We start from the raw sequence: 15,423 nt of genomic DNA, 5'->3' as shown, positions 1-15,423 counted from the left end.
GTTGTCAAAAGTATATTTCTGCCAAAACTCCAGACGCTGGAGCCCCCATTGGGAGTCCAGATTGATGATAGATTTCTTGTCTTCTACGATGGCTGTGTTTATGTAAATTACTTTGAACTAAGTTTATGGTCTCTTTTGTTGGTATGTTTGCATACATATTCGTTATATCAAATGAGTGCATGATATGTACGGGTTGTAATATCAAGTTCTTGGTGTTGTTCCAAAAATCTACCAAATTCTTAATGGTTGAATCATTAAGAAATATATAGTGTTTGGACAAAAAAGAGTGGATAAAATGGTAAAATTTATAAGTTGGGCTATTTCTAAAATTAATAACTGGTCTAATTAGGACATCAGGTTTGTGGATTTTGGCTGCAGCTCTGGCTGTAGGTAGCTTTGTGTACATTAAGTAAAAATACAGAGTTTTTTTTAAAAGGGTTTTGAGGTTCCTCTGAATTTTAGTTGACCAACATATCCAAAGTTTCTCCAAGAGGTGGTCCCATTACAGTCATACAGATAATGTAAAACAAAAAGTATCATTTGGCAGCAGATCTGAATGTGAAGACAATTTATTCTTTGTATTTGTAGTCAAATGTGGCTCCCCTGCCATTCATAAGAGGCAACTGAAAGGAGCCCGAGGGGCTCTGAACTTGGGAGCATGGGTTGGCGACCATGGAGCCCTTAGCTGAGTCCTGACATTGCCCTTTTTTTTTTGCTTGACCCAGGCTTCTCACATTCAGCTATCCTATCTGACCTCCCTTGGTCAACTCTTGTTCTTTCCTGACTCCGATGGTACTGGACCACTTGAGGCCTATGGAGTCTTTCATCTTCATGCCCTTTGCGGCCCTTGTCGTTCTTTGGCCGATAACTTCATTTTTCGAAGTGTTGGATCCCTTCCATTTTTCTCTCTCTGATTAGTGTTATACAGAGGATAGTTGCCAATAGAGCGTTCCAACCTTAAATTGCAGTACAGCAGTAATGGGATAATTCCGTTTCTTTCCTTCTCCCATGTTTTGCGGGTAGCGCTGTCCTACTCTAATGCAGCAGGTTTGCCAAATATCCGTAAATCAGAATGTTATCGGTTAAAATGGGTGAATATCGTGTTATGTACAGAATTTCAAGGCGCATTTGATGCCGTTAACAAAAAAAAATGTAAAAAAATAATTTAGTGTGAAAATGGTAATTTAAGGGAAAGTTTCGCCAAATGCAAAATCTTCATTGCATAGAACTTATCTTATCATAACTTCTATTTTATATTCATAATTTTCCTAATTGTTTCACTGCAGGTAAAGAAACCTTTCAGCTCAATGTAGATAAGTTTATTTTCAAATTTAAATGATAACAAAATGCAGTATATGCGTTTATTTTCAGTCATGTTCAGGGAATTTTATGTGCAGGCACGAAAAAGTCAGTCGCTGACCAGCGTCTTTCCTATTGAATTTGCATGGTGGGGTCAAAGCGAGGCAAATGGTCTTCCGATATGGAAGTTATTTTTGAAACAATCCCGAAGTTCTTATCTTGCTTAGTTCTTAATTTGTGACAGGAAGAATATCTCCTTGAATTTTGGTTTCGCGCATGACTCGGCTGGCTGGCTGTCTGGCTGAAGTACCGGTAGTGATCACCCAAACATGCGCTTTTAACATTTCCAGACAGTCGCATGCAGTGCAGTGCTCATTTCGTCAGTAGTATGTATAATAGTGATTAAATACATATCAGGGACATATGTACAATTCTTGAGGAAAAGTGTATTTCGTTTGTGTGGTTTGTGAGTTCATGCTCGAGCGTGGGGATCTAATTTCGAAGAAAAAGTGCAGAAGGATCATTTGGTTAAAGCAAAGCAAACGGTCTTCGGATATAGAAGTTATTTTTAAATCATACCTCAAGTCTTTATCTCATTATCTCTTAATTTATGACAGGGAGAACGTCTCGTTTGTTTACGTTTCACGAGTGACTCGGCTGGCTGAGCTTTTAAATATACTGACAGCCGTGTGCAGTGGAGTTCATTTAATCAGTATTATAAGATTGACTATAGTAATCGCCACGTAAGGCGCAGCCCGATGCTCTTCTTTTCTCTTTTTTGTATTGGCTGATCACTGCTACCAACCTGTCTGGTTACATATTAAAATCACCAGACATAAGCATAACAAACTAACCTCAATGTAAACACCGATAATGAATGTCTCCCTACCCTAGTAAATGATAAAAGTTAATATGAAATAAATCAAGATATTCATAATTAAGTCGATTTCCACGTTCAATGAGGAATTAAGGAAATAAACACACTTTCTCACTCAAATTAATGTTACATATATCTGCTTTTATTTTGATATACAGTAGGCGTACTATAACCATAAACTTGAAAAGAGGGGCGTGTTAAACGATGCAATTTATTTAATAAGTCTTTGCAGTGTGATTTTCGAAAGTTCCAGACGTCCAATGACTTCCCTTTCTTTTGCGTGAACATTTCCTTCTCTCTTCAATACCGGTAACCAGTAAGGAGAGAGATTATTGGGCATATTTTCAGCCTGCAGGCTGGTTATATCTTCAAGCTTATCAGGAAACATATAGGAATACTAATGTGCCAAGCTCCGTGAACGGAAATTAGGTCAGCTTTCAAGTTCACTGCGGATTTGAAAATAATAATGTTATAAGTTCTACTGCCAACATTTCGTCCTGCAAGAGTTATTTCATGTACCGGTAGATCTAGACATGAGACTGGCATATTTGAGCACTTTCATCATTTCACACAAACTATGTTATTAAATGCATTATCCGAACATGCCACAATTCTACTTACCTGGTATTAGCCAAATAGATTTACAATCCCACAGAAAAAGAAAATATGCTTTAAATATTATCACAAATGTATCACTAGTGACTTTAACGGCAATGCGGTGGCAACACGCAATTCACGCTAGAACAGTGATTGAACGTTGCCAACGTGCCAGATTAACGGTAAATGTAAGACGTCATATCGACAAGTAGGGTCCCTAAACTGTATGGTTACCGATACTGAAAAAGACCTGCAAAATACCCAATAGCAAGAAAAGTAACTATAAATCAATACCTTAATATTACAGGGGAGAAAGGGTAAGGTTGCACCCTTAGGGTACGTCCTTACACGGAGAGGACTTTAAATAAAGATCAGTGACATATATATATATATAATAGTTAATGGCGTGTGGCCTCCGAAGAGGCCGAGTGCAGGTCTCTCGAGTTGACGCCGCATAGGCGACCTGTGCGTCTATAAGAATGTGGCCCTACCTGTGATGAATTCTAATGCTGAAGACGGCACACACCCACCCAGCCCCCAAACCATGGAATTAACCAATGAAGGTTAAAATCCCCGACCCGGCCGGGAATCGAACCCGGGGCCCTCTGGACCAAAGGCTAGCAAGCTAATCATTTAAGCCATGGGGCCGGAAAAGATCAGTGATAAATGTATAGTTCTTAAGGACAAGTGGATTGTGTTTGTTGTGTTTGTGTAGTCTGTGTAGTTGTCAGTTCGTACTCGTGCTCGTGCGGAGGTTCTTCGTTCGAAGACAAAGTGCAGAAGGATGTACAATGGATCGTCAAATTAAAAAGAAGCGTTCCGTAGGTAAACTCAGGGGAAAAGAACGCAATATTATAATGAGTGTCCTGGATTATTTTTTAAAGACTATGAATATGAGCAGCGCAGTCAGTGAAACAGCTAAAGCTACAAGTTATTCCGAAAGAACAATCTATGCTATAAGGAAGGAACACACACATGGTCCTTTATGAACTCCCGCTAAAAAAAGCAAAAAAGAGAAGGACGGCAGAAAAATGCAAGGAAAATTGAATATGATTAAACTGTGCGAAGTAGAGTGCGTCGGGTGGTTCACTCTCTTTTATTTGCTAACATACCACGGACATTGAACGTGATTTTGAGTCGGGTAAATGGAGAAGATTCTTTGCCACGATTTTCCAAAACTACGTTGTATCGCTTCTTACATGATATAGGCTTCCGTTATTTAAGACGGGGTAATAAAGCAGCTTTCACTGAAACCGATGAAATTATTAATTGGAGGCACAGATATCTCAGGGAGATTACGTTGTATCGCTTCTTACATGACATAGGCTTCCGTTATTTAAGACGGGGTAATAAAGCAGCTTTCACTGAAACCGATGAAATTATTAATTGGAGGCACAGATATCTCAGGGAGATAAAACGTTTGAGGGCACAAAATAAAGCTATAATTTACACAGTTGAATCGTGGGTAAATATTGGGCAGACAGTGACAAAAGAACGGAAGGATACGACGGTGAAAAGTGCACGGCAGACCGCCATTGAAGGGGTGAGTTCGGGACTTAGGCCACCGAAAAGCCGAGGACTGTGATTTGCGTTAGTCCACGCGGGTAATGAACATGGTTTTGTTCCAAATGCTGAAATAACATTTTTATGCCATAAAAACATTAGACAATTGGGTAAATTACGTGAACAAAGTAAAGAAAAATGAAAGCAATTTGTGGAAAGCAGACGAATTACAGGACGATGTCGACGATGAAAAGTTTTTAATACGACTTTCTTCATCGTCCGGATCATCCTCAAGTTCATCTTCCGAACCCGATTCATCCAAAGCGGGAACATCAGGCCTTGCAAAAAGGAAAGAAGGTGTACGTCCAGTGTCTGAGAGCAATGCCAGTGATTAAGGTAAGTTGTATTTATTTTACCATCCTACAAATATAAATTCATGAATGAATGAACTTAAAATTACAAAATTACAAACGAAAAATGTGGAAGTGTGAGGCCCTGTTTGAGTCACACTCGAGCGTGGTCTTGACGAGTCGATTTCGCAACAGTGTGCTCCATCTACGCTGTACTGCAATTTAAGGTTGAAACGCTCTATAATTTACTTCCTCTTAAAACAATACTCACCACCACCACAACCACCACCACCAGTCAACTGTAGGAGTACAGTTCCCGCATTGTCACCAGTTTTCAAAAAAGCTATTTTATATGTATTTGAGGAAATGGTCAGAAAGAAGTTTCATCCACCATTTTGTAAACAATATACTTAACAATAACATTACTGATCTTGTGATATTTTCTGATAACTGTAGCGCTCAGAACAAACCATATGCTCACACAGTCCTGTTTGACGCAAGTGCAACAGGGAGAATTAAGGAACATACAGCATTATTACCCTGAACCAGGTCATAGCTTTCTGCCCTGTGACTGCTCTTTTGGAATAGTTGAAATACAGAAAGGGAAACATGAGAGTGCATGTGCCAAGTGACTAGCATAAGATGGTACGGGCAACCTCCCAAGAAATTTATGGTGATGCGAGTTACTCAGTACATGATTTTTGATTTCACAAGACACTTCAAACCCTTGTTCAAAAAGTGTGTCCTCAACAAGAACAAAGAGAAGCTTGCTATCTCCCAGTATAGTTTTCTTAAATAATCTCAAGATAAGCTAGAAGTGGTTCAATGTAGCAAAACATTAAATGGTCTAATAATGTCAGAGTTTGCCATAAAATGCCCCAATACAGCTTCATTCCCTTTGGAATACCCTCCTAAATGTGCCCATCTAATCAAGGCAGCCAAGTTTCGTGACAAGAAGTCAGCAACACAATATGTTCACCCATCCAACATGTTTTTTCACAATGCTTTGGTATCTGACAACTTGCCACAGGGGGCCAATACATTGTCCGACCTGGATGATGAGTGAAGAGCATCAGGACCTGTGTAAGATATACTTGCTCTGCTTATTATAAGAATGTTGAACAGAACATTTTATATTTAAGGCTTAATGACTTAAGAAGTTATACGCTTTATTTTGATCAGTTGGTTCTACTCATATCTTACCCATTTCTTTAATTATGTCATAGGCATGTAATACACTTGTGTGGTCAAACACCAGAAATTAGATACAGTATTTTAAACCAAATCCTAAAAAAATTATGTCTTTGAAAAAAAACAGGTAGCTCAAATGACTTCAACATTCTCATAGGTACATGTAATTTTAATGCAATATATACTGGTGGAATAAAATATCCAAACACCAAGAAGGGGTTGTGCTAGATTAACGAATGTTGGTATGCGTGTTTATACATCTGTAAGATGACGCTGAGCCAAATTTCTCACAAACTGCATTTGTGTGGCGCTAGTAGTGGCCCTATGACGTAACATATCAGGTTTTCTTTAAATACGGGCTGTACTGTGCGAGAGCATTAGTTACCTGTTAGATTGGACAGAGTGACTGTGAGTGGGTCAAGAATACCTTTACGATGAAGAAGAGGCTAGTATCAACATCTCACTGCGATTGAATGAGGCTGTATAATAGAGCAACGTGAAGGTGGATTTTCCTTCCACGCTATTGCAGAACGAGTTGGCAGGAATGTCTCCACTGTGCACGTGTGCTGGCAACAGTAGTCACGAAAAGGTACACTCACAAGAAGACCAGGCTCCGGACGTCCCCGTGGCACCAATGAAAGGGAGGACCGCCGTATTCGGCGTACAGCTGTGGCGCAACAGACTGCGTCTGCACCAGCAATTCCAGCGGCAGTTAGCACGATAGTGATGCATCAAACTGTTCTAAATCGTTTACTTGAACAACAGCTCAGACCCAGACAATCTGCGGTGTCCATTCCACTTCCCCCAAACCACCGCCGTCTACGACTTCAGCGATGTCAAACGAGAGCTCATAGGAGATGGAGTGGAGATCCATTATGTTTTCCAATGAAAGCCAGTTCTGCCTTGGTGGCAGTGATGGCCGTGTGTTGGTTAGACGGAGACCAGGTGAGCACCTGCATTCCAACTATTGACGGCATCGACACACTGGACCTACACAGAGAGTTCTGGTCTGGGAAGCAATTTCCTATGACAGCAGGAGCACTATCATGGTTATCCCCTGCACCCTGACTGGAGATGTGTACATCCATCTGGTGATTCGACCAGTTGTGCTGCCATTCATGAGCAGCATTCCCGGGAGTGTTTTCCAACAGGATGATGCACGCTCCCATGCCGCTCTTGTAACCCATCGTGCACTACTGAGTGCCGACATATTGGCTTGGCCTGCTCAATCCCCCAATCTGTCCCCAATCCAGCATGTATGGGACATCATTTGACGAAAACTCCAGCGTCATTAACAACCGGCATTAACCGTCCCTGTATTGACCGACCAAGTGCAACAGGCAAGGAACTCCATTCCACATGCTGACATCCGGTACCTGTATGACACAATGGATGCACATTTGCACGCCTGCATTTGATAGTCAGGCAATTACACCAGTTCGTAATTGTCCAGCATGGCATGTTTGCAATGGCTTTTCTCTCACGGATATTAACCTGCAGTCTTATACCTATAATTGATTTTCTCTCACGGATATTAACCTGCAGTCTTATACCTATAATTGATTATAATGAACTAAATACAGTAAAACTTTGTTAAAACAAACAAATGAACGTGTTAAGCGAGAAAACTTACTTCTGCATATAACGACTAAAAACTATCCAACAGGAATACGGAAACATTAGATACAATTTTTTCAGACACGATGGCATTTTACGTCGTGTATCCGTGAGAACAATGAAAACTATATCTACCATTTCTCAAGATAAGAGGAAAGTATTAAAAGGCGTGAAAAACATGAGAGAACAAATACAAAAACCTTTTCTGCTGGGGCTTATAAAATAACAAGTGCACTGAACAGTGTGAAAATCACCAAACAACTAATATGAAAACATATGCAAGGGGGCCAATAAAAATATCCAAGTATTATTGCAGATCACACTCTTTCTAAAACAAATGTTACCGAGCTCGATAGCTGCAGTCACTTAAGTGCAGCCAGTATCCAGTAATCGGGAGATAGTTGGTTCAAGCCCCACTGTCGGCAGCCCTGAAGATGGTTTTCCGTGGTTTCCCATTTTCACACCAGGCAAATGCCGGGGCTCTACCTTAATTAAGGCCACGGCAGCTTCCTTCTAATTCCTGGGCCTTTCCTAACCCATCGTCGCCATAAGACATATCTGTGTCGGTGCGACGTAAAGCAAATAACAAACTAAAAAACACCCAAATGTTAGTAGAAGCCTTTTATTTCGGACCAGTGGGTTATAAAATATTATTTTCTGGTTACACTCTTAGACAATGAATTTGAAGTTATACTCGGACATGTGTAACTGCGACAGAATGACGTTGGCCACCATTTTGATAAACTTCGACAAGTCTAATCGATCGAGTCGAAAATCAAAGGTGCGAGTTCATCATTCGTGACCTCTGCATGCTTAAAGATGCGGATGCCAGTCCACTTTCTGAAAGATTTTAATGTTGTCTTCATTAGAAAGGAATTTCACTCTTTCTGTATCCATACCTAGGCTATCACAAGACAAATATGCACCACGCTGTTCAATTTCACATGATTATGTTCCTAATCCAGATACAGGCTACCGTAGCACGCGAATAAACTTCACTGTACCACTCAACACAAAATAAATTTCTAACCTGAATGGAATACAAGCATAAACAAGCTCTTTTCCGTAATGACGCAACTGTGGCGACGGTTCTTACCCGAGTTGTAAACCACGTTTCTTTCACAACGGATGACAAATAACATTTTCAGGGCTATGAAAAATGTGATCATGATCGTACTCGTAAACGGTAACAGCGAAAATTCGTGATGCTATAGGTATGCTGATATGTTCCTAATCCAGATATAGACTACCTATCATACTACAAATATTCCCTACACTTCACTATACCACTCAACACAAAATAAATTTCTAACTTCTGAATGGAATACAAAATACGAGCACAAACCTACTCAGTGTTATTCAGCAATCTTGCTGCTAAGCGGCAAGCAAAATAGAACATTCCTGAGGTAAACAGCTTGCTCCCTGAACGTTCAACTTATCCTGTGAAATTCAGGAATTTTAGGCCTTTTTCCGTAATCCCGCAACTGTGGCGACAGATCTTACCCAAGCTGAAAATCATGTTTGGTTAACAAGGGACGACAAATAACATTTTCAGAGCTAGGAAAAATGTATCGTACTAAGCGGTGACAGCGAAAATTTGCGACACGATAAGCAAGGTATTTTTATACAGATGTAATACGATGCGAATCGGGACTTCATATTTTGCCAAAATGTCCATATTCTACATTCCTATTTAATGGTGTTTCGATATTTTTTCTGCCAGTATAAATCAATGTTAAAATGCACATCCATAGCGTTCCTTGAATCAAGTAATAAACAGGTAAAATTGCAAACATGTCTTTTGAATGGAACACAGTATTAGCTAAGAGTGCCATACCTGGACTGAGAGCAAAAACTGTAGGCTTGTTATGCTTGGGAGCTGGATATAACAACTGCGTTATGAGCCCATCAGAATGCATGGAGTGGTGATGGACCAGTTCAGCTAGTGTGTTGAACTTGCTTTCTGTGGTCACGTATACCTGCAACACCAACACAGCACACAAGAAAAAATAAATGTTGAAGAATTTTTTTCATGAAAGTGACATAATAGACAATTGTTTTATTGCAATTTATTATCTCATCATTTATTTATTTTCTTATGTATATACTTATTTATCTATCTATTTATTTTTTATTTTTTGGTCTTTAACAGTGGCGAAGTTAGGGTTATGGTCCTCTCTTATACTTAACCATAAAATTACAATATAATAAAGAAAACTATCACTGAATTAGATACGCAAACGAGATAAGTTAGAAAAATACACTCATGCTCATAAATTAAGGATAACTGCATATTGTGGTGTCACATAACGTGGCACTACAAAAAACTGGTGCTAATAGCATAGGCACATAGTGAACACAAATGAAACATATCTGTAAGTTCACGGTATTTGTGGTAAGTTGAGAAAAACCGTCCCAAAACACATGTGCTACAAAACACCACCATTTACTGGGCATGTACCCCGACATCAATATGGGATATGATCACCATGCACATGTACACAGGCCGCACAACGGGTTGGCATACTCTGGATCAGGTGGTCGAGCAGCTGCTGGGGTATAGCCTCCCATTCTTGCACCAGTGCCTGTCGGAGCTCCTGAAGTGTCCTAGGGATTTGAAGACGTGCAGAGATACGTCGACCAAGAGCATCCCAGACGTGCTCGATGGGGTTTAGGTCTGGAGAACAGGCAGGCCACTCCATTCGCCGGATATCTTCTGTTTCACGGTACTCCTCCACGATGGCAGCTCGGTGGGGCCGTGCGTTATCATCCATCAGGAGGAAGGTGGAACCCACTGCAACCCTGAAAAGGCGGACATACTGGTGCAAAATGACGTCCCGATACACCTGACCTGTTACAGTTCCTCTGTCAAAGACATGCAGGGGTGTACGTGCACCAATCATAATCCCACCCCACACCACCAAACCACTACCTCCATACAGGTCCCTTTCAAGGACATTACGGAGTTGGTATCTGGTTCCTGGTTCACACCAGATGAGAACCCGGCGAGAATCACTGTTCAGACTATAGCTGGACTCGTCCGTGAACATAACCTGGCACTACTGTTCCAATGACCATGTACTGTGTTCTTGACACCAGGCTTTACGGGCTCTGGCAAGGTCCCGAGCAAGGCTACCTGCAGTACTCCGTGGCCGTCTGCGGGCACTAATGGTGAGATATCAGTCTTCTTGTGGTGTTGTACACTGCGGACGTCCCGTACTGTAGCGCCTGGGCACGTTTCCTGTCTGCTGGAATCGTTGCCATAATCTTGTGATCACACTTTGTGGAACATGGAGGGCCCGTGCTACGACCTGCTGTGTTTGACCAGCCTCCAGTCGCCCTATTATTCTACCCCTCATAACGTCATCAATATGTGTTCGTTGAGCAATTTTCACCATACAGTCACCATTAGCATGTCTGAAAACATCTGCACGCTTACTCGCTGCACCATACTCTGACATGCACCAACACACCTCTACGTATTTGAACTGCTGCCAGCGCCACCGTGCGACGACCACAGGTCAAATGCACCACATGGCCACACCCTGAGGTGATTTAAAACCGCAAACAGCCCACCATAGCATTGTTTCACCATGTATTAGCATTATCCTTAATTTCTGAGCATGAATGTATATAATAAGTTAGCAAAGCGCATCCAACAAAGAAATATATAAAGCAACTGGAAACAATACATCATAAAGGATATATAGTCTACTGTACTAGGCCTATACATAATATGCCATAAAACAAGTATGGCATAAACATTGACTACTTAAATTCTATGAACACGAATTGAAAGATTAAATTCAACACACATACACATTATTAACTGTAGTAGTAGTAGTAGTAGTAGTAGTAGTAGTAGTAGTAGTAGTAGTAATGATAAATGAAATGGCATACGGCTTTTCCGGGAGTGTCCAATGACATGTTTGGCTCGCCAGGTGCAGGTCTTTCAATTTGACTCCCGTGGGCGACCTGTGCGTCGTGATGGGGATGAAAAAATGAAGGCGACACATACACCCAGCCCCCGTGCTGGAGAAATTAACCAATGATGGTTAAAATTCCCAATCCTACCAGGAATTGAACCTGGGACTCCTGCGACCAAAGGCCAGCACACTAACCATTTAGCCATGGAGCCGGACATAATAATAATGATACTTGTTGTTTAAAGGGGCCTAACATCTAGGTAATTGGCCCGTAATGAGACGAAATGCAGTGACAATTTAAAAGTCCAAAATTCATCGACTAGAATTCAAAACTTGATGATGAAGAATGAATGGATGAATATTAATTTAAAACAATCAGTGAATCCGACCTGCAATGCCTCACCTTTCCAGAAACTATATTACTGACACAGGGACAGCTTCCAAAGCACAATCCTGAATCGATGATGCTTGTTGTCTACAGGGGTTCAAAATCCAAGTAAACGGTCCCTCATAATGGTACTTATCACTACTAAAGTGGAATCATGGTATTTCTGAAGTTGCAGTACTGATCAAAAGTAGCGTAAACTCACGGTTTTGCAAACATTATGGTACTTTTCACAAGTACTGTACGTCGCACAGCTAACGCAGACCTATGGTGTTTCTCACTTAATGGTGCCATTCGTAGGCAACGCAAACCCATGGTGCAAAATCACGTAGGTGCACTAATCACAGGGACTCGTACTATCCCGTGGTTTTCTTCACACAGCAGGTACAAATAACAGGAAACGCAGACCAATGGTGTCGCTCATATAGTGGTACTATTCACAGGTAACACCCAGACCCGTGGTGTTTCTCACATATGGTATAAATCATCCACAACATAAGCCTGTAATATTCTGCATATAGTGGTACTAATCACAGGTACTGGAAACCCACAATGAACCGTTCTCTGCGGCTACTTATCACAAACCTATTGTGTACCTAACATAGTGGTACTACTCATAAGTAAAGGTGACCCAGGGTGCTCCCCGCGTGATGGTAAAAATCACAAGTAGTTTCATGGTACTAATTCAATCATCCCATGGTTTCCTCCCTTTAGTCCCCTCTTAGGACAGGCAGGAGATACCATGGGTGTATTCTTCGTCTGCGTCCCCCACCCTCAGGGTATAATAATAATAATAATAATAATAATAATAATAATAATAATACTCGCTCACTCCGTGGGTTCAGGAGGGATGTGAAGTTCCAGTGCTGATCTAACAATCCTCTTCCATCCTTTTCAATCTTGAGCCTGCTCTTCCCAGTTATCAATTCGGAGGGTCCGGCATAGCTTGTCGATCCCCTTCTTCCAGGTGCTTCGGGGTCTTCTTGAAGCTCTTTTCCCATTAAGAGATCCCTTGTATAGATCTACTGGTGCTCTGTTATCCTGCATCCTCAATACATGTCCAGCCCAGCACAGTCTGTTGGATCCTATCACACCCATTACAGTGTGTTGTTGAAAGAGGGTGTAAATCTCATTAGATCTTTTCTGCCAACTCTGAGAGATAGGATCCCATGGGCCAAATATTTGTCTATAAACTTTATTCTCAAAGACTTGCAACTGCTGCTGCTCTCTCTTGGTTATACTCCATGTCTCAGAACCATACAGAAGTACTGGTCGAATGACTGTATTGTAGATAATAATAATAATAATAACAAAAATAGTAAGTGATGCTATTAGTTATAGAAAATAACTGCATATTTTAATTTTGAAATCACAAAGTCACTTACACATACCTGCCAACTTTACAAAACCAAAAATCAGGAGATTTTGATATGAAAATCAGCAAAAATCAGGAGATACAATTAGTCAAAAGTGCTTATTCTATGTGTCTTGCACAATACAGGAGTACTATGGTATATATTATAACACTTATTTTCTCAAAACACGACTGTTGCTATACGAGGCCACAAGGCTAAAAATTACACATCTCTATTCCCCCACAGGAAGTATGCGACTGAGATGGTCGGTCTCTGCTAAGCTTTCCGAAAAATAGTACGAACTCCTGCTCCACACATGTGAATCAGTCATGCACTCAGATAGAGTAGCATGATAGAGTAGATTAATATACTGCATCACGAGCCCGCGTAATGCTATTTTTATCAAGTAATAAATTAAAATTCACCAGAACTGTCTCCAAATGGCTTCTAAAATCTCTAGAAAATTCACTAGTTGCTATCTTTGAAATTCAGTTGCTAAATTACTTTAAAAACTCCAAATCTAGTGACTAGTCTCTACAATTGACTAGACTGATGTGAACGAACACGAACATAGCACGCGAGAACAAGAGAGTGACAATCAATATATTCATCGCGATATACAGGTTTCAATAAACATCGCACATTCGCTCGCATTTCTTGTATTAATAAACGTCAATATTTCATTTGAAAGCGGCCAATGAGCAAAGGTCTTCCACCCACTGGCGTACAAATCTGAAATGGCAGGATATGAAAACAAATGTTTGAAGTTCACCAAAAAATTAAGCTAAAATCAGAAGAAATAACAGAATAATCGGGGGGCGGGAAAAACTGTTGAAAATCAGGAGTCTCCCGTCTAAATCGGAAAGGCTGGCATGTATGCTTACATAACATAATGGCCCAACCGCACAGTCTATCACATATCGCCAGTCACAGGAACTAGTCAGCGGCATTCAGAAGGAAATCTCTGCAAGCAGTCTTAAAATTTTTGTTCGTCTTACAGTTCCTAACATCAGCTAGAAGTGTATTCCAGAGTCACAACCCAGTCACAATGAAGGAATTATTGTAATTAGAAGAGTGGTTAACAGGAACAGGGAGGGAAGAGCCAGATATAATTACGACTGAATGTGGACAGAAAATGAAAGTTTGAAGATATACTGTACACAGGGAGAGATTTTCATGTGGAGTTCGATATATCAACGTCAGTACATGTAACTTTAACCGCCCTTTGGGTTACAACCAGGAAAGAGCTTTGTAGCAAGGCGTTACGTGAGAATTGTAACTCAAATTGAAAGCACACCGAAGACTTGGCGTTCAATGCTCGTTGCAGTTTTATAGTTTGTTCGCTAGTGGCATCAACGAGGACCATGTCGCAGAAGTCACGTGCTGATAGTATAACAGTCCAGCAAGTTTTTTCCTGAAGTCTTGTGTCAAAATGTCCTTATGCCGTTTGAGTTGGTATAGTGTTGCATACATCTTTTTTCAAGTATTACTTACAAGTGCAGACCAGTCAAGAGTTTCAGTCAGAGTCATACCGAGGTTCTTCACTGATTTACTAAACGGAATTACGGCTGCATTTGAAGTCACTGGAGGAATAGCATGTTTCTAGACAATGAATTCAATAATCCCCGTGAACCGATAATAATAACTTGAGTCTTTTTGAGGTTGAGAAGGGCAGAGTTATCACTGGCATACTTGCTGAGTTATGCAACCTGAGATGGTATATAGTCGATAAATTTACAACTAGGCTTGCCTTCCTTTGGTCAATATCCAATCACAGCTACATCAGTTTGATCTTATCCCTTTAAATGAATACTTTACTACTCTCAGTGAAAACCACCACATCAGCATTTCTAACTATTGGAAAGGACAAACAAGTGCAAAACAAGCCACATATTGAAAAACACGAACATCAAAAGAACACACAACAGGGTAAACAAAATGACAGGTCAGTGTGTGAAGAAAGAAATAGAAAGGAAACAAAAAAAGACCAGGACATCTCCACAGCTTCTTACACTGCTGTCTACAAATAGATTTCTCTCTCTCATCAATCCCAGTCTTCTATATACATTTCTTTTCAGCCCACAATGAGCTTGTTTCTAATACCCAACTTCATCTGGAGAGCAAGATTCAACACTTACCGAGGGACCATCTTGACAGATTTTCAGTTTTGATGTGGAAATTGCATCAGACTAGTTACTAGCACAACCAGCAGATATCTCGTGAGAATAGTTCCCAACAAAATCTAGCAGTAATCTTAAAATCTTTAACTCTGTGATGGTTGGGGTATATCAGGAGGTGTTGCAAGGCTGTCTAGAAGTAACTT

General features: G+C 40.6%; 1 protein-coding gene across 9 annotated transcripts in view; it reads right to left on the bottom strand.

Moving 5' to 3' along the window:
* The window catches only part of Abl (tyrosine-protein kinase Abl), a 520,947-nt gene that overhangs the window by 427,274 nt on the left and 78,250 nt on the right, over positions 1-15,423 (bottom strand). For all 9 annotated transcript variants that reach the window (XM_067136890.2, XM_067136892.2, XM_067136891.2 and 6 more), the window contains one exon: positions 9,272-9,413. In XM_067136890.2, the coding sequence (XP_066992991.2) occupies positions 9,272-9,413 (142 nt within the window). The remainder of the gene's footprint in view (positions 1-9,271; positions 9,414-15,423) is intronic.

This window comes from Anabrus simplex, chromosome 1 (assembly GCF_040414725.1).
Source record: "Anabrus simplex isolate iqAnaSimp1 chromosome 1, ASM4041472v1, whole genome shotgun sequence".
Taxonomy (NCBI): Eukaryota; Metazoa; Arthropoda; class Insecta; order Orthoptera; family Tettigoniidae; genus Anabrus; species Anabrus simplex.
Note: the sequence above shows the minus strand (reverse complement) of the source record. Positions and strands in the feature narration are given on the sequence as shown.